Genomic DNA, 23,859 nt, shown 5'->3' on the forward strand with positions numbered 1-23,859 from the left:
AGTAGCCATTTTAACATGCATCCTTAATGCCGATAAAAACTCTACCAGCTGCACCCTTGTTATTCACTCAAATTCCTTATTTAAACAGTACATCATGCACATTTCAAACAGAAGTTACTAAAATATCACCTGGTATCCAGTCTGCTACCTTACTTCACATCCCTAGAACATTTGCTCAAACAGTATTTTACTGTTGTTTAACAAAGAACGTATTGACTTTCCTAATGTGTATGTTATTGAAAGCACTGTTTACTTGTACAGGAGGGAAGGAAGTAAAACTAGGTTCATCTTTGACCCCATGTATTGTCTAGATGTGTAAGTTTCTACACACAACATCTATTTTAAGATTCAGTCTGGAGTTCCGAGATTCTTGCGAAAAAGACAGTTCTAAGCATTCAACTCTTCAGCTCTATGCTAATGAAACTGTCAATGTCATTATACCCTATGTGCATATTTGCAAGAAACATAACATTTCAAACCTCAATTGTCTGTCAACATTGGGCACAATCATTAAAAATCTTAGAGACATGAATAAATGTACCTCACTAAGCTCAAACACTTTGCTTGCATATCCAAAACCTGAGAAAGTTACACCCAAATGGGCTTCACATGTGGCAAGCAGAGAATATTTAAGCAGCTGTACACATTAATATTGACAAAACCACTATTTTAAAGTGAAAACGCCATGCCTTAACTTCAGGTCCAATAACCACAAAAGAGCAGTATGAGCCCACTTTGGGTAGTAAAATGTTTGGAATTCATTACTGCACAGTATATCATCTGTCCCATCACATCAACCATCAGTCACACTCTGTCTAAGAGTCTGGGCCATGTGTACTTCACAGTAGCAGGATCATACCACTGCCTGCTCTCTTACATGATTACCTCAGCTTCCACTACAGGCACTGAAACACAGCAGAGGCCAGTGTCCTGTTTATTCGCCATGGTGCCAACTTCTTCAGCTCACCTGTAATGCTGTTGGCCCTATGTTTGTTCAACCCAACATCACTGACAGGTTCTACTACAGCAGGCAGCATTTTCACCTAAGAAACAACAGCAGAACAATGCTTTTCTCTAACGAATAGGTTGGGTGGCCACTGGAGATTTTGGAGATGACAGAAGTTTAAGGACACCCGTGTTTTAGTAAGAAACCTTTGGGAGGTTCTTCGGTTATGCAGTGGAATGCCATCTTCAATGACACTAAGTGCAGACTTTATCTTCAAATGAAAAAACAAGGTTGCGGTAGAGCTGTATAATGAAGAATTTCCGTAATCTGTATCTGTTAGGTGTTTCATGGGTCAATTGTTTTCTTGCAGCATTCCTGCAACAGTGAAACAGTGGACTATACACTTTTACCCCACTATAAATCTTCAGGTTCACTTCAATTCAAAGGTTCAATTGAAGGATAAAATTACAGTATGCCCTATGGTTGATAGGGTTTAGCATGGCCATCTAACCACCAGCTACATTAAGCGATGCCGAACAGCTACAGCAGTTCAGACATGTTATCAGCAGACTCTCCCCATGGCTCGTTAGTGTGATGCTGTCATGGCTGGTAATGGAGGCCACACACTTTGTTGCTCCATTGATTGATCTTAGAGCAGTGACAGGGGCTGATAATACACACTATGACAAGTGACATTACATGGAATTACAAACAAATAGCATTTTCACTAATCAGTGAGTTACATGACCATTAGGCATTCATATATGACTCATGGCACATTAATGGGTTCAAGAAAGTACACAGGGCAAGACAACATCTGTAACCTTTAGAGCAGGGTATTCTTCCCCAGACTGACCCCTGGCTACATTTGGGAATGTAAGATTTCATGTTTTCCCTTGTCTCAATGACCTCCTTGACAGAGAGTCATCCTTATCCATCTGATCCCCTCAAACCACGATGTTTCCGGGCACTGAACGTTCAAGCATCCACCCCCCATGTCTGCTCTGGAGTGGTGTAGTGAAGAACCAACCATCTCCTCCCAGTCTCACAGAGGATAAAGGCTTCTCTGTCTGATCTATCTACCATCTCTCCAGCTGGATCTGCTAAACTGGCACAATACAGGTTTGAACCAGGGTCTGCCTGAATGGACAAGCTGTTGTAGAAGTGCTCAGTTTCACTACACAGCTCCTCGAATCACATTCATTTCTGCACACACCTCAACAACAGATGCCTATTAAAAAACTACTAAACATCTTTTAACCACCCGGGCCCTCTGGAAATGAACGGAATTCACATTTTAATGAAGCATTGTTGTTTTTATGAAGAAGCCTGGTTTGCATGTTCAACAAATGTCCATGTGTCTGTAGATATACCCATTTAAGTGTTCCACAAATGTAGCACACAACACAAAAGATGATAGGACTCACGTCAGCATATCCATAGTTTAACTGGCTTTAATCATTATGTGAGTAAGACCATTTCTGGCAGCCAGCCAGCTGCTGCAGTTCATGAATAATTAAAAGATGCCTGTGATGTTCCGATCATATTATAATTAAATTTCTGAGAACCATTTAATTAAATCAGGAATACACTGCCGAGGAATAACAGGATTTCACCTGGGCCTAGGTTAGCTTTGTGATGTGTGACTTGTGCATACAAAAACAAGCTGCCTGAAAAGCAAATTTAATTTTTATTAAACAGTAAATGAGAACATTCCTGCTGCTTTATATTAAGTCCATATGATTGATCAGCAAAGGTAACCAGTGGGAAGTAACTGGTTAAAGTGTAAAAAAAAATGGAACAAAATCTCTGTGTTGTCTTCCAATGTCACATGCTCTGACATTCACAATATAGCCAGTTTCTAACTCTACATAATATAAACTCTGTATTACTGCCAGAAGAACATGTTTACAGAGACAAAAAAAAACAAAAAATGGATATCGGGAAATTAATGCAACCAAACAGAGCACTCTGGCACAAGTTTAAAGGTCAGCCATGGCACTAGAAACATGTCTCCTAGCTCCTCTTTCCACAATACAAAACCTGATTCTTTCAATATTAGTGGGACATATTCACCTAAAAGGTCACCTTTTGTGATGAACATTTGATAATTACACTCTAAAAGCAAAAGTGCTTTTTCTACTCATTTCTCTGGGATTCCAGAAGCACAAATGTGCCATCATATTTGAGCTTGTCTTGTCACCTCTTCCAGGCCCTGAATTAAGGATCTTTCTGAGAGTCTGTCCTCACATGACACTTTTAAAGACATCAATATGGCTCAGTGGATTATGCTCCTAAGTACATCAAGTTTTTTTTTTTAAAAGTGCTATGAAATTTTTATGACCACCTCAACTGGTGCACGTCATCCAGGCAAATCTGTTCTGCTCATCTCCAAAATGATCACCGAATGTAAATGTTGATATGCCTGACACAAAAGAGGAGGAATATAATTCATTTTCTACAGGACACAGGAGAGAAACGTGATCAAGGACCCCTTATAAGGGAAGACTCCCACGCAAGTGATCGTTAAAGATGTACCCTTTACTAGTAAGTACAAGTTCCATCGAGAGTTGATTCACTGTGCACTGTCAGTGGGGGGAGGAGGGGGTCATTCTTCACACAGCATGGTGTAAACGTCAAAGGAGTACTGTCACACACAAACAGATCATGGAGACGCATGATGCCTTAGCTCATTTCCTAGGAAGTGTTTCAAGGAAAATGTGTGAAGGCGAAAGAAAAGCCTTATTCTTCACAGAGCTGCTTACCGTCATAAGACCGCCGACAAGATCGCTGGTGTGCGGGTCTTCGTCTTTAGTCCCCAGCTGCGGAGAGTAGAGTTCGGTGGTCCGGAGAATCTCCAGAACCCGGTCCAGGGCCTCTGCTACAGGCATGGGGCTGCTCTCCTGCGCTGCGTTGATTATATTTATCACCTAGTTCAGCGGGAAGAGGTGAGATCAGCACAAGAGGTCACTGCCTTCGAGGGACGGCACGTCTGGACTCGCAGAGCTGCTCTCTTTCCCTTAAGGAACCTGCAGCCTCGACACCACTAAATTATCAAAAATAATTCAAACACTAATTGAACACTTAATGTATCAGAAGTAAAAGGAACCCACAATATGTCAAAGGAGTAGAGGCAGGTCCAAGACATAACAAGATAAATGCAATTCATCTGCTAGAAATTATCAGTCACTTGCTCTTCTTCACTTCTGTTAATAAACTGTCTGCCAGTTACTAATATTTTGCATAGGCTCAGGTACTTTCCTGTAAAACCCAACAGGAAAGCAAAAAAAAAAAACTAAGCAACCAATGTTTCAGAATTGGTGTTCCCACAGTCTTATGACAAAGCAGCAGAGCTGACAGGAGGAGATATGCTAAACAGAAACGTCTTTCACTCCTTAACAGCTGCTTGCAGTTCCCTTCGAGCTCTGCCTGCACTGAACTGCATTGAGCTGCCCTGAAAGAGCCAGTGGGGGCGGGTCCAGTGTGGCTCATCGGGGACTCACCTTCGTGATGGGCGCCTCAATGGTCATAGAGTGGATCCTGGCCATGGAAGAATGCCTTCGCTGTGAACTGCCTACAGCCAAAAGGACAGCAACATTAAGCATGACCTTAAAATATCACCGCAAGTGATACTGTCATAAATCAGTGCTAGACAACAAGAAAACCACTGAGAAAAGAAAAACACAAACTTTATGTTTAAAAAAGCCCCCATCCACAAATAGATATGCAACTTTCCACGGCATGCAAACCCTCATCTACAGTAACACTCAAGTCTTTTTTTTCCAGTTAAAACGTTTTTGTTTAATCTGAGCTAGATGATTTCATTGCAGCAATCATACTCCATGCATCAACCACAACTGCTCAGTTCTGTTTTTTTTTTTTTCTGGGTAATAAAAAAGCTATTTAAAGAATTCATACCACATCAAAGTCATGTTCTTCACAGATGATTGGAAATTATAGCTGTGATTAAAGTATGTTCACATGCAGGATTAAGGACACTGTGCATTGCAATCTAATTTTTTTTATGCTCACAGTTACAAAATGTTTCAGAATGTCAGCTGGTTTTGTAGTCATTTATCAGGATCCCTCGGTACAATTAATAATGAAGCTGCACTATAAGCAAAAGAGGTTTTGCAAAGATTAATAAGAGCATTTCAGTATTATGCAGCAAAGAAACCCAAATAACAGGTTGTCCACACATATGGCATCAATTGAATCAAGATCCGCTAAAACAAGCGGACTTTTTAATAACTCTGGCTCACCGTCGCTCCCTCGGGAAGTGGTCGACCTGACATCCAGAGAGCCTTTCCTCCGGTCCTTGTGCTTGCACGACTGGATATCTGGGGAAAGATGCACATCGAGGAGTCGTGTGGCTGCTGTAGCTCACCAAGCCTCTAATGCACCCTCTCACACCAGTGGAAGACAACCATTCTCTTTGGTGCAACAAAGCTCTAATTAATCCCCATGTTATATGTATTTATCCAAAGCAGTTCTGAAGGAGAAACAGTGGCATTTTAATCAGGCTCTGAAGGGGAATCTTAGGCACGAGGCAAAATAAGAACTGAAGCTCCCGTTACTGAACAGAAGCCCGACATTGTGCTTGAAGCTGGAACGGACCAGTGCTGCCGGAGTCTGGGTGTAAATGTGCCTAGTCATGGCCTGCTTCCCACACTCCTTTACCTGTCTGAGATTCTGCCTGCACCCGGTCGCTGGACTTGTCAGTCTATGAAAGGAAAAGAAAAGGCAACTTCTCACTATTTAGTTATACCTAAACCACCAGTTCTGTATAAATAAAGTCCATTTCCTTACCTTATTATTGTCATTTAAAGGCCTGTTAATAGACACATAGTGTCTGATTTTTCTGCAACAAAAAAACAGGGATACTGTAAAATGAAGACGTCTTTTGCTTTCAGATACAGATGCTGTAGATGTCAAATTCAATCACAATATGACGCATACAAAAGCTTTACTACTCACCCCCCCTGTCCAATCACAGGTGTGATCTTCACATTTTGCTGAACACTATCTCCATTTTTCTTTTTGGCATAATAAATCCCTTGCCACTCCTGGAACAACAACATGAACACATAAAAGTTATTATTTGAGCATGTAAAATGAAAACGGAAGACAACAAAAAAGACCAAAACATTTAATCAAAGAAATCAACGGATAAACATTTGTTTTTGAGCTTCAAGTATTTTGATAGTTTAAAAAAGAACAAGGATAGTTTTTTTAAATAGAATGTTCCTTGAAAAAGTCAAATAAATCCATGTGTTTAGCAATTACTGTATCTTATTTTGCAGGAATGAATGCAAGACCAGGGCTGCATGATGGCCCAATGGTTATCATTGTTGCCTTGCCACACTAGAGCTCTGGGTTCAATTCCTAGGGTGTTATCTGCATGTTTTTCACATTTTGTATGGGCTCCAGTGGCAGGTTAATTGGCTTCAGTTAAAATTGTCCCTGTCGTGAGTGTCTGCCCTGTGATGGTGTCCTGTCCAGGGTGTGTCCTGCCTTTCGCCCATTGCTTGCTGATATACAGTAGGTTCTGGCTCCACTGAGACCCTGAATTTGATAAAATGGTATGAAAATAGATGGATATGGTATGCAAGATCAACTTAAAAAGCGGACCGCATCTGAGACGTCACTCATAGTTCCCATACGTTGCTGGTGTAATTTAAAGAAAAATATTAATGGCACACACTAACATATGCAGCAAGATATGACCACAGAAAATATCAAAGACCTCCAAAGGGCTTTATTGTGAATTTGCACCAGGCTGGTCTTTTTTCAAGTCTGAAGCTCCCTGTGCTGTACACCTAGTTCAAAAGTCACTGCCTACTGTTCCTCTGCCTATTGGTGACCTTCCTGCTCTGTGAAGTGAATACATGCTGTGCGGCCAGCTCCTACAGAGCGCACACTTGAAACAGACAGACAGCCTCTATATTCAGCCACCTGGTCAAAATACACTGGATGCTGTTGGCGCTCTCTTTCAAGAGGAGACTTTTAGTCGTTCTGGAAAAGGGCACAAAAGATTTTAAAAAATAATATTTGCTTAGAGTTTTACATCCTTAATGATCCCAAAGTGCTTTACACACAGAAGGAAATTTGCTTCATCTACCTGGGTGACATGCAACAACCATTACACAGCACTCAGGTGAAGATGTGAGAAATTACTTCATCAATGGTATTAAGGTGGAATTGGGTAGGTTATATTTTATAAGCCTAACGTTAACCCAAGTAGATGGTTATGTCCCTACTCTTAAGAACTGTACCATGGTGTATTGTCCCAGGAGACAAAGACCAGGCTTGAAGGTGGCAGTGCTGCTGTCATTATTACATTACTAAAAGGTGATGTTGTGCCAACAGCAGTTTAAATTATTATACAACCAGCTGTCTCTGACAGACAGTGTAATTTCAGATGCTGCGGACTAAGCTCTTGAGCTTTGCCAAAGCTGTAAAATAGCCTAAGTAAACAGAGTTGCATAAATCAGAGCTCACTGTATACAAAATTTAGCAAAGGACAAAGATGGAGAACTAACACACATTAGCATAACATGACACACAAAAAAGGTGTACCTTCAATGGATAATTTAAATAAAATTAAATAATCGATTTACATTCTATATACATAATAAATGTAAAGTTTGCCAAAAAAAACTGTCAAAGCAGTCTTGTGAATGTCAATTAGAGTGAACTCTCACTCACCTTTCCTTTTCGTATACAGGAATTTATTGTATCAAGGAGATCAGGTTTATTTTTCTCGCTTTTAGGCACTTCTGTAATCTCCTTCCCTATCAGCTCTCCTTGCTGGTATCCCATTATGGACTCATAGGCAGGGTTCACATACTGCGCAGAATCAAAGGTTAAATACACACATCAGGGCATTCAGACGCAAAGCATTCGATGTAAAACACCGCCATCTGTAAAACCAGATTTCATTTACATCACTGGTCATAGTGCTGGCAGGCAAACAATGCTTTTCATCAAGGGAGAACATCAATTGTATGAGTCACGTGATCCCATCTTAAATCAGAAAATTCCCGACGATTACATGGGGAGTACACAGAGCAAGCACTTTCGATTTATGGACCCCAGCCTGTTTGGAAAAACAGGAATCTCTGCACTTTGGGAAAAGTGTGAGCTTTTTGGTGTGGTCAGGGACTCATTTTGCATAGAAACAAAACCACTGACAACCAACCTGGATCACTTGATCTTCACTTGTGATTTCAATGGCTTCTTGGCTTTGCTCTAGTGCAGTGAAAATAGCATTGCATGCCCTTCAAGAGGAAGAGGAAACAGACAAAAGTTACTGAAAAAGTATGAACTCTGAGATAAGATAGGGCAAACAGTGTGAAATCTGCCGTCAGCCATATCGGTCGTTATTATGTTCTGTATGTACTGTATGCCAAGGTACAGTACTGCAGCATTTCTCCCTTTTTTTAAAAGAGGGATTTACCAAAGTATGATTTATGCAGTAACTCACATAAGTGTTGTCATGAAAATGTCTGTATGAAAATAAAATACACTTCTCACTAAAGCTCCTTCTAGTGGTGGTGCTTTAGTGAATCATTTAAGATGCAGAGTACAAGAATGTTACAGGTACAGTAAGTAAAATAACAATCAAATATCTAATGCATGCTGCTACGAAAGGAACTGAAAGTAGTTCATGTTGCTGCCAGTCTCTTTACTCTGGAAGATGTGCATCATCTAGGTGGGGCATTAGCAGTGGTGGAGGGGAGTCCCAATTACCTGTAAAGCGTTTCGATTGGAGTGTCCAGAAAAGCGCTATATAAGTGTAAAGATATTATTACTAATATTGCTACAGACTTCATTACAAAGCACCATGGTGGGACACAGGTGTTATTTGCTCACCTTAGTTTGAACTGTGCCCGGACTTCTCCGTACTCCAGCTGGATAAGCTCATTGTAACAGGACATCACGTTGGGATTTTCAACATATCTCTGTTGAAAACAAAGGTCAGTCACAAAGTATTCAGCACACATTACTAAGATCTTGAATTTGCTCCCGGAATCTAAATAAATCTAAATAAACAGCGCATACGTATGTTCAAGGGGAAAGTGTAGAAACTGAGAGCATGCCTTTCATCTTGTTGTCTTCCCAGGTGAACAACATTCTATCAGATCTGCTTAACCTTACAAGATGGTTGGTCAGGAACGAAGGAGTTATTTGAGCTATACAATGAAATCTTAAACACAGTTTATTGGAAAAGTGAGAGGTCGGGTACATTATTTTTAATCTCGAAATGAAATTATTTGTATTGCATTCTATGCATTGCACAACAGTTAGTCAAGTTCAAAAGGTCAAGCTCAAGTATGCAGGATATTTGACTAAATCATTAAACAACAAAAATAACCTTTTTTTTTACAAAACACATTCTAAACATTTACTCCTTAGGGAACCCAGGGGCTCTTTTACCAAAAACATTCTGCTTAATCAGCACATATCACCAATGAATTGAATCCACATTAAACGTTCTGACTAGTTTTGCATTTAATATTAATATTTAACATTCTGAAAGTTCATTCTGAAAACATCTGGGTTTGCTCTATGTAAACATGAAAAACCTCAATATTTCTAAAAGATTTCCTCTGAATCTGTGAGAGATCTGTGAAAGAAATGGTGGAAAGAAATTGTGCGACTCACTACGGTGCTAAGGTGTGCCATCTGCAGGAATTGCTATAGATAAGGTTGAGACAGTCTCCAGCAAGAGCAAAAATCCATGTCAGAGGATAAAGAACACCCCAGGGTGCATTCAGACAAGGATAAAAGGATGAGGAAGTGCCAACTATCTTTCACTTGCATTAAAAACAGGGTCGACTTGCTTTGGTCCTAGAGAGACCCTTACAACTGCAGATGCTATTGACCATCATTAATTGTCAATCATCCATCCATCTATTTTCTAACCAGTTCTTCCAATTCAGGGCCGTGGGGGCAGCCGGAGCCTTTCCCAGCAAGCAATGGGCGCAAGGCAGGGTACACCTTGGATGGGATGCCAGTCCATCTCTGGGCATCAAAGCAGACAAATGTAGGTTACTCTAGCAAAATGAGGAGTGCTTAACAATGTTTTCATTCGAAAGATTTCAGAAACATTTGATTTATTTTGCTGTCTTTTGAGATAACGTCTTTATCTTTAGAACCTGCTGAATATGATGTCTAAAGCACCCCTGTTCTGCAACTGGACACCTCTAAGATGGAACAGCTGCTAGGACCCTGATACCTCTTCACTCTGTTAGAACATCCAGCCATCCATTTTCTGACAGCTTTATCCAGTGCAGGGCTGCAGGGGGAGCCACGGACACAAGGCAGGGTACACATTGGAAGAGACGCCAGTCCACGTTAGAACAAAGTTCCGAAAATGTCCATTCTGCCGGCAGACCAACTTACAGTATATATTTTAACTTGTTTTTGGTGCTATTTAAATGATCACTTATTAAATATTGTGAGACAACAGACTGCTTTCTATCATTTGTAAACAAGTAACCATGGTGTTGAAATTTTACACTATTGATAAAGAGGAAAATACATACCTATTAGACATATTTGCATCTTCCCACACTTCACCTGGCTTTCCTCTGCTTTTAAATCAATTTGAAATTCGTTAGGAGCCAAGTAAAAGTGCCCTCCCTGCCCACACTGGTGAAGAACAACTATCTGGCCTGAAATAAGTGCATGTTTGAGCACAGCACTGGCCTGTTTCCTCACTTAGTCCACGTGCTACAAGCGCAAAGCACTGCCAGCTGAAGGCTCTTGTTGGCTCTGAGCACATGGCTGTCTGCAGGAACTCCCCAGCTCTTAAGCTCGTCACGTACCCTGTTGAAGCCAGCCGAAACCAGAGGCATCACTGACGCTTCCTCGCGGTCCTGCCTTTGAGAAACATAACGCTCAGCTTTAAAAATAGAGTACGATAAGTCTCATCATCTCCACATTATTTTGCAGCAATACCGAGTGATATTTCAAACAACAAGAAAACGTAAAAGCCTGTTTTGAAGAGCTAAATGTATTCTGCTTGTTCTTTTCTCCAAACAAGTACGTCAAACACTAATTATGCACTGCCAAAAACAAGAAATAGTACATGATGAATGATGAAATAGTACATGCATACCTTCTCACAACTGCAACAATCACTGTGCTTTCTGAACACTTCGCTGCTCTGAGTGACCTAAATGGAAACAGAAGAAGCCATGAGTGATGCCATCAAAATGAGCACTGCTGGAGTCACCACTGTCTAGATTCTAAGAGACAACACAATTGTGTGTTTAAAGAAACATAGCTCATTTGAAATTTACAGTTCTTGCTTTTCAAGTCTTTGGGACATCTCTCTTTAGTCCTGCTCAGAAATAATGTACTGTATAATATAAAAAGGAATGTCAGAAAATTCCTAAAATGTCTGTCTATTGTCATGATCTCACTCAAGATTTCATAAGGTTAGGCAGTGGTATGTAATGCAAATTAAAATATTCTTTATTACCTGACTTTGTTGATGATAGTGTTTTGAAAACGTTTTTCTTGAAAAGCACTCATAAAAAAATGAATTATTTTAAGCTAAAAATAGAGTTAAAACATAGGTTTGCACTTTCAGTGGGTGGCATTTTACTTTAATAACACACAGTTGAAGCTTAGCAAAGGGACTCCTGGACTCATATTCTAAATCCATAGGCAGAGCTCCATGTTGTGTTGTACTACTGATGTCTGTCAAATGTGGTTATGGCAGCACACTAAATCCAAAAATAGATATGGAAACTGGAAGAGAGGAGTCTCCTTCAGTCACATAAAGTCTTGTACAGAAACAATATAATAAACCCATTTGTTTAGCCTGTGGGTTTCAGTTTAAAGTGATGATAACAGAGAAAACGTAAAAGTTGTTTAAGAAAATGTTCTGTTTTTTGGAGGTCTTCAACTGGCATTTATGTAATCATTAATTATGATGCCAATTAAAGGAAACACAAAAAAGATTGTTCCCAGATAACTAACGAACCATCTTCAGATTCAAAAGCAGATTCAGCTTTTTATGTTGTTTTAGATTTCTGATCTTGTTCAACAACTATGTAGTGCTAAAAAAGTCAATTAAGCATTTAAAAATACATCAGCATGACAGATCTTCTAAACGTACAGATACGAGTCTAGTTTCACATTAATAAAGTTCCCAATTGTTTTGGAGCTCTGAAACATAAAAGACCACAGAACTCACACTTGTTCACTCATTCAGCACACTAATTTGACATGTTGTGACATAATTAAGTGGAGAAAAGCAGAAATGACTCCTCTGAGAGCAATTGTGCTCTCTGGGCCCTCTCCTTTTCTCACCTTAAAACACACAACACACAAAGCTGCTAACTTTAGGTCAGTCAATGCTTCTTGGGTAGAAAGGACATGTCAGTGTGTCACCTAACCTTTAAAAATCAACACCTAACATCTACGATTAAGTGATATACACATACATGTGTTCCCACATATAGAAAACTGACTTGCAAAACTGGAAAATAATTCACCCCCTTCCAATAATGTGTCATTTTGTTGAATTAGAAATGTATGTATATTTAATTATCAAAACCTGAATGCAAAACTTCAAAGAAATATCTAAAACCAAAATGTTGATAAGTATCCACTCCTTTTGCTCTGTCAAAGTAGATTAGTCGCACAGAATTCCTTTGATAAGTCACACAATTGGTTGCATGATTTCTGTCTGTGCTTTAATAGTGCTTCGCTTTATTTTAGAACACATACACCTATCTCTGTAAGTTTCCTCAGTCGATGAATTTCAAGTAAGAGTTCCACCGTGAAGAGTAAGGAGTTTTCAAAACAACTCAGGGATTAAGCTGTATTAAAATTCAAAGACAACTAATATCTCTTGGAGCACCATGAAGCTGATCATTAAGAAACTGAAGATGGATAATATCACCCAGACACTCCTTAAGTAAGGCTGTCCCTCCAAACTAAACAGCTGGGCAAGGAGGAAACTGGGTAATAGGTGCCACTGTGAGGCCAATGGAGACTTTGAAACAGTAAAAAAAGTTGAGTGAAGAAAATGTCTGGGAGTCAACAATAGCCTGCTCACACCGCAAAGCTGGTATGCGTAGCAGAGTGGTAAACCCACCTCACATCGTTCATGCAGTTTGCTACAAATCATTTAAGTGATACTGCAGACATGTGGCAAAGGCTTCTGTGGTTAGACGAGATAAAATTGGAACTTACTGGTCTTAATGTAAAGTATTCAGTCTGGCACCATCCCAACAAAGCCTCCCCCAGCCAACAACATCTCTACTGTCAAGCACAGAGGTGGCAGCTTTGTGTTGTGGGTTTGCTTCTTAGCAACAAGCTTAAATCTTGCTTGAAAACTTGCTTAAATCTACAAAACACCTAAAACTGGGACCAAGATTCACCTTCAGCCAGACAATGACCCAAAGCACAGTTAAGCACGAGCTACACTGGGATTCCTTAACCAGTGGAAAGTGCATATCCTTTTGTGGCCTGGTCATGCCCAGACTTCAATCCAGGAGAAAATCTATGAGATTCGAGGCTTGCGGCCCATCAATGATCAGAAATTGCACTACCCTGGCATGCAAAATAGTACAGTAGATACCTATGGAAAGACTTGGAGCTGTAACTGCTTCCAAAGTGGTTTGCACCAAATATTCACTTAGGAAGCTACATACTTATATAATCGACATATTTCAGTTTTTAATTTTTCTTTGCAATTTTTGCTGAACTCTTTTTTAACCATTGAAAGTGTTCGGTCTGAGTGTTCCATTTAAAAATGTCTATATATCATTTGTATTCTGACTAAGTTGGACACAACTGGAAATGGGGTGAATAATTTTGCAAGGCACTGCAAAGTCAACTATATGACTTCCTCTCACAAACCCAAGCTTCTCCAGGCAAAACAGCTTAAAGTAACGGACGATATTATGACCAGTTTGATTTTTGCACACGCAGTCACGCGAAGAACTTTGACAACGAAGCTGGGAGAGACAGGCGATCCCGCAAGGAGATCTGAAAAACAGCACATCTTACCGACACAGCGCTTCAGCATCGAAGTATCTGGAATGTCTGTGATCGATGATGATGATGTCATGGTGTTTCTCCAGGAAGCACTCCAGTGCTGACTCTGGTGTTCTGGCAATGCTACACCTGAAATTAGCCTTCTCACACGCCCAGCAAAAGCCACTGCTCTGGCTGTCATCTTTGGCAAATACTAACAGCACCTAGCCGTTAAAACACAAATAACATTAAATCAGTGCAAGAACCTCAAGCACATGTGACAGTAAAAGCAAAGTCTACACAGTCAGGACCAACATGTGAGAAAGTGTCTCATTATTTGTCACTATTGTTGCACCTAATTGACAAACATTTTAACCCTATCACAGTTACAAGTCTTATAATAAGATGACAAACCTTTAAGGAGGTGGTGGTCAGCAGGTGATGTGATCATTCCACAGAATAATGTATAAATTAATTGAGTACGCTACAATAACATACTGCTACCCAGATTCCGACTAAGGTTTATCCTTAAGAGTAATACAAGAATGGATAGAGTGAATATTTTTCATTCTTTCCATTACATACAGTACCACAAGCCGGGATGCAGTATATCTGGGCTTCACGCACATGGCTATAGGTTCCTACAGGAAGAGCTGGGAGCCAGAAGACATTATGGCATCATGGCTGATCTGTTGCCAGTGACATTGGCCACAAACAGCATTGATTAGTTTCTGGGAGCTGACCGCAGGGTTACAAAACAAGGTGGCATGGCTGCAGTCAAGCAGTTTCTACCACTAATCCTGCCAAAATATTTTTAATATTATCCCTTACCTACGTAGATAAATTCTGAATATTTAGGAACAGTTCCAGAATTAGCAGCGCTAAGAACAGTTTCATGAGTCATTGTGCAATAAACAGTTGTATCCTGAGCAAGCTGGTTACCAAGACAAAGTATTATGAGAAAGATGTCCTGTTTTAGAGGCAGAGATCCATGGAGCCATCAGTCCTGAACACACACTGCTGTTAAACAGTATATATGTATCAGTAAAGATACAGTGTCATTACTGGATGATAGAGGACCCATTTAAACAGAGGCTATGCTGTATTATTGTTAAATGTATATTACTCATCCATTCATTATCTAACAGCTTCATCCAAGACAAGGTTGTGGGACAGCTGGGCGTAAGGCAGGTTACACCCTGGACAGGACACCAATCCACCACAGGGCACACACAGACGCAGACACGCACACAGTCACATCAGGAACAATTTTCCCAGAAGCCAATTAACCCACTAGTATGTCTTTGGACTGTCGGAGGAAACCCATGCAAACACGGGGAGAACACACAAACTCCACACAGATAGCACCCCAGGTCCAGAATTGAACCCAGGGACCAGCACTGCAAGGCAGTAATGCCGACCAATACACCACCATGCAAAAATGCATCATAATCTGCATTAAATTGTCAATGGAAATTCTGCAAAGTATCTTTTCACACAACTAAAACTGTTATTTTATGTCTGGGTATCACTAGTTAAAGCAATATAGAACAACTTTTTTTAAATAAAAAAGCACAGTGATGAACCGTCCCTTGCTAGATTCTAGGCTGAATGGAGCAGCTGCAGGAATGAATCAGTAGACGAAGCATGATGGAGGCGGGGTGGGAGGGACGAGCAGTTAACAGTATTTCTCTGATCTTTGGCTCGGTGAAAGACATGGGGATGAATGAAAGTGCAGATGAAGCTTCACCAGATAAATTGTGTGGTTTTGCGTTGTAATTTACTGCTCTCATTTAGTTCAAGTAGAAGAAAAGTCAAAACTAACTCATAATTAAAAAGTTCAATCCTTCTCAACCACCATTCAAACTTTACAAATCAGATGAACTCGCTCTTCCTTATGCTTTAGAATTCACGTAAGCTAATAGCGATGCAAAATACTTTACTCTTTTAATTTAATAATAGATTACATCAGACAAACAGTTCTGATGGCTTTTTATTATGATCTGAGTCCACTGTACAGTGTGGTCAACAGCCAAAGAAGCACTTACAATTATGAAGCTAATGTGAAACATACCTTGTAGCAACTTGATCTATCACATAATAAGAACTGCCTACACTGTTAATACATCAGCACTCAAAAAGCTATGCTAAAATTGCATCACATTTTGCCAGAATTCCTTCTAGTAAAAAAAAAATCCATTACATTCCCTGCCAATACAGCCTGCTCCATGTGGTAAGTTGAGCCAATGAAAATGCAGTGTCAGTGACAGAACATAAACTTGCTGGTGAAGTTTTTACCAAAATTGATACTTTCTGCTGAGTTGCTCTAAGGGGAATTAATATCCGGCACACCCAGAATAATTACAATCTATTTAGCTCGCAGTTTACCGAACATTCTTCATTAAACTTTAAAAACAGGGTTTTATCTTTCCATGAAGCTGATCTGTAGGTATGAGTCTAACGCACCACTATGAGCTAAAAAAAACATGCAAGAAAAAAAATCTGATTTTGTCCAGTAAGCAACTTAAATGTAGTTGATGCTACGCAACCAGAGTAGCAATTTATCTAATTGGTCCAAAATAACTTTCAGGAGGATCTTGTCTGGAAACATGCACTCTGCCTCTGCCCTGTATTTAAAATGACAAAATTAAATCCAGCGCAGTGCAGGTCAGAAACAGTCAGCACATGATAATGAGAAACAGAAAGTACCTCAACTTTAAGCCACAGGGATTTTTTTTCCACAGTACACTTATGGATGTTTGTGTTAATGCATCAATAGTTCTCATTAGAGAAGCAAGTCCTTTTCTTGACATGAAGAATCAATGAGGGATTAGCGCAGTTTAATAAGGAATCAGCCGTTCTAGTTTTACAAAGGAAATAGTATACTGTGCATGAAATAAAGGAAATCATAAAAGAAATGGAAGAATAACATTTATTTTGTAATATTGCAAAGTGAACAAGGAGTCAGTTCCTTCTTTTTCATGGGCACTAATCTGCAAAAGAAATAATTGAAAAACGCTTTCAAAGCAGATCCTGTGTGCAAGGAAAGAATAATGTGATCAGCTGTAAAAGCCAGAATGACAAAAACAGGAAAAGGAAATCTCTTAGTTTCATTTTCCTCCTGTAATTAAACTTTAACTTTAAAGCATCGGTACACATCTCTCAGGTAAAAGAAACAAGACAGTCATTGCTTCTTTGGGGAAAAAAAGAAAGAATAAGTTTTTAGGACATATCTGGACATACAAGGCAAGACTGGCTTTGCACAGCATGGTTTTTAAATGACTTGTAGGTGGGGGGGATAAACATGTGCAATGTCTTTATACTGTACTTAACTACCAATCTGCCCATTTTTTCACTGCTTAACCCAATTCAGGGTCACGATGGAGCTGAACCCTAGCCTGGCAAGCAACGGGCACAAGGTGGGGTACCCCTGCATGAGACACCAGTCCATTACACCCAACAAATTATGGTCTTATTTTTTGCTTAGTGCAAAAAGCAGCATAAGTACGTTCATGTGAAGAGTTCGAGGAAGCTCTTCAACCAGAGTCACCCTCTGACTTGTTATTATACTACTTTATACTTGTTAATTATTCCAGTCAGGGGCAAAGTGCTACAACAGTCCCTCTTGCAAAATGTTCCCCCCATTATTTTTTGTGTTTAAGACAAAAGCGTTGTGGAGAAAAGAGATACAACATTTTGTTAGATCTTGAGGTCATAGACTTAATGAATTGCCTGTTGTTTATTCCTTTTGGTGCACATTTATTTACTTTCCCCGGATATCATGTTCTCTTAAAGGCACATTTATTGTGCTGAGTCATAAAACATGACATGGCGTTTGTGGCACAAGCTGGAAGACTGATTATATCTAAAACTGCACAGCAGCTGAGCCAGCTGTTAACTGTTTGTAGATAGACTGCTTTCATACAGGCCTGTTCAGCAACCACAAGAGAAAAAAAACACTAAAATGACAAATCAAGCAATACTTGGGGCAGCAGTGCGGAGTAATAGTCAGGGTTCAGGACTTGTAACTGGAAGGCCCTGGCTTCAAATGTCAGGTAAGACACTTTAAGCAAAGTACTACACTTGAGGTATACCTCTATAAATCTCTATTATTGTATATAAATAGGTGCAAATCATACTGTAGGTACTATGAATAAAGGCTTCAGCTAAATAAAATACTGACTTATACTGCAGTAAAGGTTCTTTTCATTTAAGAGACAGGCCATTAAAAGGCCATTATTTCATCTGGCCTCCTGTAATGATTTGCACACACAACCAACATCTGACCTCTTTCACCTCTTTCCATTAGATAGTAAAAGAAATGATAACATGGACTCCACCCTCTCTCGCAAGTCTCAGCATAACCACAGCTGTTTTTCGACTTTAGCGGGACCTGAGAGAACCATGTTCCTCCTCTCCGCACTCGTACGGTAAGCCGAAAGGGCGCAGAGTGGAAGAGGAAGAAAGGAGCCAATTCAGAAACATGATATAATGAACTTTTTAAACGTCGGCAGGGGTCAGACATGGGGTGATGGAGCATGTCCTGGGTTTCTGTTCCTTTCAATTCCGACGCACTGCGCCTCCTGGTCTGTTGATAAAGACTGGTGTTTGGTTTGGTTGCTACGGCAACACTGGAGTGTGACTTACAATGAACCCATTTATAAAGTTTAAAAAATGGATGTTTGTTTGCTGGTGTCTCAAAGCTAAGAGAGTGACATGGGTGTAATGGTGGATTAGGCTCCTAAAGACAAAATATTATCAGTAATATGCAAGAAATCCCATGATCATGAGACCTCGCCTTGGTTGTTGTATTCCAAACTGTTTTTTTCTTGGCCTTCAGAAGAGTGCCATTAGAATCTGCATTATTTTAAAATGTGTTGGTTTAAAACCGTAAATAGGCTAGAAACTGGGTGCTTGAGGTGTCATATTTTAATCTGGAAATGACAAAAATAGAGTAAAGCTAAACCCATGAATAAAATAGAATAATAAAATAAGACCACAGAACATAAATGATCTTATTATGCAAGACAAAATAATGCCATTTAATATCGTATATTAGAGCACTCTCAGAAACAGAAGCCCATTATAAACCACCACTCTGTAGGAGCCTACCAAACAGTATATCGGGATCACCCTGTAAGAATTCCACAGGAAGCCTTAAATTCCATCGGGATGTTCTATTGTTGCTTTGTATGTGTACTAATGGTCTTGTCACACACTTCCAGTAAGGAGGAAACCTTTTAAGCATGCTGCTCTCACATAAAGTCACTCATTCTTACTGTACATGTTTGGGAAAGTGTCTCTCTTTAGAAAGCATGATGAAACTTCTTGGGAACTTGGGTTCTCTGTAGTTCAATTGGCCTGTTGAACACAGCAATTCAAAATCTGTTCTGCATTTTGAAGACCATATTGCATTCATAATCTCCCTGCAAAGCCCCTTTTATTTCTCCAAATACTTCTCTTCTGAAGTAACTGTGGCCAGTACCTGAAGCTGATCTTTGTATAGCTTCATTGGTCCAAACTGCACTTCTGTAAATTGCGTCTGTAGAAAAAGACAAAGAAAAAAATACGTTACGAGCAATGAAATATTTTTACATTAATACATTTTTTCAGCTTTTCCTTTATTTAACCATATCAATGTGAGTGAAGTACTTTGCTAAGGGTACAACCATAACTTCGTACCCGGAACATCCTCGACTTGAGCCCAGTGCACTAACCCCTGTCCTTTCTCAATTGTTTTAAATTGTTCACTTAAAACTAAAAGCAAAACCAACATTAAGCCATTTCTTCTATTAACCCCAATCTCCCTTTTTAACATGTTCTAAACGTTTTTTGTTTTCCAAAATTAGAGCAGAGGTTGAAGTTTGTAAAAGAGAAAAAAAATTATAATCCTTAAAAACTCAAAATTCCATTTTAAGGCAGACGGTACTTCATTCACCCAAATCTGCAGGAACTGCCTGCTCAGCCCCGGACAGAAAAGTGCGGTTATCATCTGACCTCAACAGATAGCTCATATCACACCCACCAATTCTATAGAGTCAACCAACTTTTTTTGTTGTTGTTTTTTTTTTTCATTTCTGTACTGCAGAATTAGTCCACAAAATATTATTGAGGCATTAACATCAGCAGAAGTCCGCGTAATTGAGAGTCAGAGTGGAGAGACCTGCTACATCTGTCTGTTAAACTAAAGACATAGAAATCCACTGTCCAGTTTTCAGAATCAAAAACACTGGCAAGCTCATATTTTCATAACTATAGACTATTTGATCTGGAAGTTGTCAATTATTTTAAATTATGATAACGTATACAAGGAAATGAAAATTCAGTGATGGGAGAGTGATGAACAAAAATGTACTCAATTTCATCTACAATTTATTAAACTTTTTTTAAAAAGAAAATCTACTCTGCTAATAATCCAGCTTCCTTCCTTCTAATGGAGCACCACACAGGGAACAGTATCCATGGCAACGAGGCCTACTGTGGATGTCTATCCCTCTAGAATTCTCCTTTTCAGTAAACAAACTGAGCACGTGAGAAACATTCACAGTGGAATTTAAAACGTACAACCTTAACTCACTCAATAAAAATAAGTCCTTTTAAAAAATCTGGCTATATTAAAATTAATGAAAGTTCAATTGCTTTGAGGATCCATACCAAGATGTTTTATGTTCTGTATTTCCTATGGATCTAAAATGTATTAAATCTCATTCTCATAATTCAAAAAATAGATATCCATTTCCAATTTAGCTGAATATTAAAAGCATTCTACAGACAGAATGACATGGGAAAGATCAGGAGACTCAAACTCAATTCCTGGAGGCCCAATGTCTTCTGGTTTTTGTTCCATCCAAGCTCTCTTACATAGCAGATCTGACTATTTAATTATGTGCATAAGTGTAATACTTCTAACTAGGCTCTGGGGTGTTTATAAGTTTTCAGTACTTTTAAAAAGCAAATGCTTTGAATAAACAGTGGTACAAAATCTTCAAAAACATATCATGTTAACTTGAGAAAATACGTGAAATAATCATTTAATGGACAGTTTAGACTGGAACAACAAAACAGAAGTCCCTCCAGTAAGCAAGTTCAAAATTCCTGCTATATAGCCTATATCCAGTTTGATCCTTCATCCGTGGCTTTTCTATTTGGCATATTTTCCACCTCTGACTGTAAAACACGATCCAAAGCTCTTAGCTCACTGACACCAGTGCCCTGTGTTCTGGTGCTGTACACCTCCTTTCACAGTCTGTAACTGGAAGGACGCACACACTGTTTGGTCAGACTTTCAGTGAGCGATCAGCCTCAGATTTTAGATGTCCATGTATCTGTCCTTCCATCACCAGAAAGTCACTCTCTCCTGACCAGAGTCAGAACATCCCAGACACACCCAGGAAGCACAGGATGCAAGATGGGACTATACCTTGGATAGGCTGCCAGGCCTACAACCACAATGCTGATGCTGGGAGAACATGCGAACTCCTAATACAAGGTGTCCCAGTTTGGAATTGAACTCAAGGGCTGTGAGACAGAAGACCTAACCCACCATGCCACCACACTGCCCAGCTTTAATCTTGAGCTGTAGAAAAATAATGAAACATACTATTGGAGACCGTTAAAGGAAGTTGCTGCTGTAAGTGGTATTGTGAACCAGGGGGAGGTGATCTTCCCTCTGGAACAGAATTTCCTCGTTATTGTTCCAGTCTCTACACAGACACTGGCATGCTCCACAACAACAGCACTATACTCAACCTCTTGACTATGTCACACACTACAGGGGCACATGTTCTTCTTACAGTAAGTGATAAAGGACTGGATTTTATTTGCCACTTAGATTCCTATGTATAGTGAAATCCAACTAAAAATAAAAACACCCTAACTAAAAAAACTATTGTGACAAATGTGAAATAATAATGGTATGACTAACCCTACAAAAGACAAAAAAATACCCATTGCTATTTAATACAGCAATAACAGTTGTTTGGTCTTCATGTCTGATAATATTAATTACGCACAGAATACTAGAGCACATTACATTGTGCTTTGTCTCTTTTAAAGGGCTGAAACAAATGCCATGGAGTGGTAAACAGGAGGGCACCACCTTGCTTTTGACTGTCTGGAAGCAAACTAAATGAGTTACATGTGCATTAATATCGATACACTACAGCTTTACTTCTTCACCCACTTATCTAACACAGAACTGTCAAAACCCGAACAGCCTAAAACCAAAAAGAATTTTTTTAAAAACATCGTAAAAGCTCAGGAAATGTCAGCCTAGAGTCACTTATCCGCATGTCCAAATTACAAGCGCTCTTCCTCTCACGATGACTGTACATTTCCAGATCGGGCAGAATATTTCACTGACTGGAGGTTACATCTTGGTCTCATTACCGCAGGTCCTGCCATCAGCAAGGAGCAGCAAGCCTGTTTGCACGAGTGTGACTCCGGCACAGCTGTTTCAATTTAAACAACCTAAACTAGACGAGCTGCAAGTGCACGAACTGGCCAGCGAGATGGGTGAAAGGCATCACCACCCCAAGCAAAACAACAACAGATTTGAGATTGGTTTGATGGATGATTTAATGAATGAAAAACACAAACTATGCAAATGAAATATCAGCCTTTTTTAATTATTTGCACAAAATAAAAAAATATTTTTGGGAGAGAAAATTGTGGAGCACAAACGCCCTTAATACAAAGTGAGTGGTTCAGACCTATGGAACTGAATAAATTTATTACTGCCATTAATAATCACTGCTACCAAAATCACATTTCCACCACTAAAATCAACAGCCTTTTAAGTACTGTACTACCAACAATAACACCAATATTTATTCTACTCCTGCTCTTAAAAGTACCAAGATAATCCAAATCATTGTGCTTCTTGCTGCACTTCACCAGTTCATAAATACTGTATGTATCGCCCTTTTTCTACTAGATATGTGTTGTGCAAATTGGCTTTGATGATTTCGCAATTCCTTGTGATGCGGCATTGTTTCACGAACAGAACTCCAAGTACATATTAGTCAAGGTATGGTAAGGTCACTTCATCTCAGCACCACGAATTCCAGCATAAAGATTTTATTGTTTAAAAATAACATCAAAGGAACAGCAGACCTAAAACTCTGTTTGCCTTGCAGCACAGTAAAAATAATACTCCTTATTGTGGATGAAGTCAAGTTGGACAAAATAAATAAAAACAGTTTTTAAGATTTTTTCTACTTTTTTAAGATAAAAAAAAAATGTTCTCCTGTGCTGGATCTCTGTTTATTGTGTTAATCTCTGAAACTCCCATTCATATGCAAAGGAATGTGATTATTATTATTAATATGATGCTACCATACCAGATAATAAAGGTTATGGTCAAGCACGCTAACACGCGTGATTCTTTTACGAAAGGACATTCAGAGTCATTTTAGAACTTTTCCTGGGAACTGTCTCCTGTTGCATTGCCCGTTTCAGAGAAAAATGAGGTGCATTATTTAACCTTCATGTCACATCCAGTAGTTTGTCCCTCCAAGTCATACACTGTAGTGCCCCTTCTCCCTTGCATGGAGTTCCCGCTCATTTCCATAATATAATAGTACAGCGTGTGTGTTTCATATTCGCAGGCCCAAGGAAAACAGCAGAAGTTTAGTTCTATACACCTACTGTATTTACTTAGCAATGCTGCATTTAAGCCTGCTTCCTTCCCACTAGACACATCCAGCCCTATGGATCTCTGCTACAAAGCCCTGCAGATGAGGTGGAAGAGTGGCTTTCCACCAGACTGAAAAACAGGAAATTTGATGACATTGTTCAGTGAGCAGACGTCAGCAGAGACAGATATAAAGAGTAAACAGCTTCCTAGCAGCAGCAGACAAACGGACCGGAACTGCTGGAATCCTGGGATGGCTGTTGTGTTTCGCATGGAA

General features: G+C 39.5%; 1 protein-coding gene across 2 annotated transcripts in view; it reads right to left on the reverse strand.

The window, feature by feature from the left end:
- pde8a (phosphodiesterase 8A) overlaps nucleotides 1-23,859 on the reverse strand; it is a 79,047-nt gene that overhangs the window by 15,710 nt on the left and 39,478 nt on the right. For both annotated transcript variants that reach the window (XM_088640775.1, XM_088640774.1), the window contains exons 2-14: nucleotides 19,434-19,490; nucleotides 13,982-14,172; nucleotides 11,073-11,129; nucleotides 10,780-10,834; nucleotides 8,822-8,910; nucleotides 8,148-8,226; nucleotides 7,655-7,795; nucleotides 5,924-6,012; nucleotides 5,756-5,807; nucleotides 5,627-5,669; nucleotides 5,209-5,286; nucleotides 4,450-4,520; nucleotides 3,712-3,876 (exon numbers count right to left, since the gene is read on the reverse strand). In XM_088640775.1, coding sequence (XP_088496901.1) covers nucleotides 3,712-3,876; nucleotides 4,450-4,520; nucleotides 5,209-5,286; nucleotides 5,627-5,669; nucleotides 5,756-5,807; nucleotides 5,924-6,012; nucleotides 7,655-7,795; nucleotides 8,148-8,226; nucleotides 8,822-8,910; nucleotides 10,780-10,834; nucleotides 11,073-11,129; nucleotides 13,982-14,172; nucleotides 19,434-19,490 — 1,167 coding nt within the window. The remainder of the gene's footprint in view (nucleotides 1-3,711; nucleotides 3,877-4,449; nucleotides 4,521-5,208; nucleotides 5,287-5,626; nucleotides 5,670-5,755; nucleotides 5,808-5,923; nucleotides 6,013-7,654; nucleotides 7,796-8,147; nucleotides 8,227-8,821; nucleotides 8,911-10,779; nucleotides 10,835-11,072; nucleotides 11,130-13,981; nucleotides 14,173-19,433; nucleotides 19,491-23,859) is intronic.

This window comes from Lepisosteus platostomus, chromosome 7, assembly GCF_059453375.1.
Source record: "Lepisosteus platostomus isolate fLepPlt1 chromosome 7, fLepPlt1.hap1, whole genome shotgun sequence".
Lineage (NCBI taxonomy): Eukaryota > Metazoa > Chordata > Actinopteri > Semionotiformes > Lepisosteidae > Lepisosteus > Lepisosteus platostomus.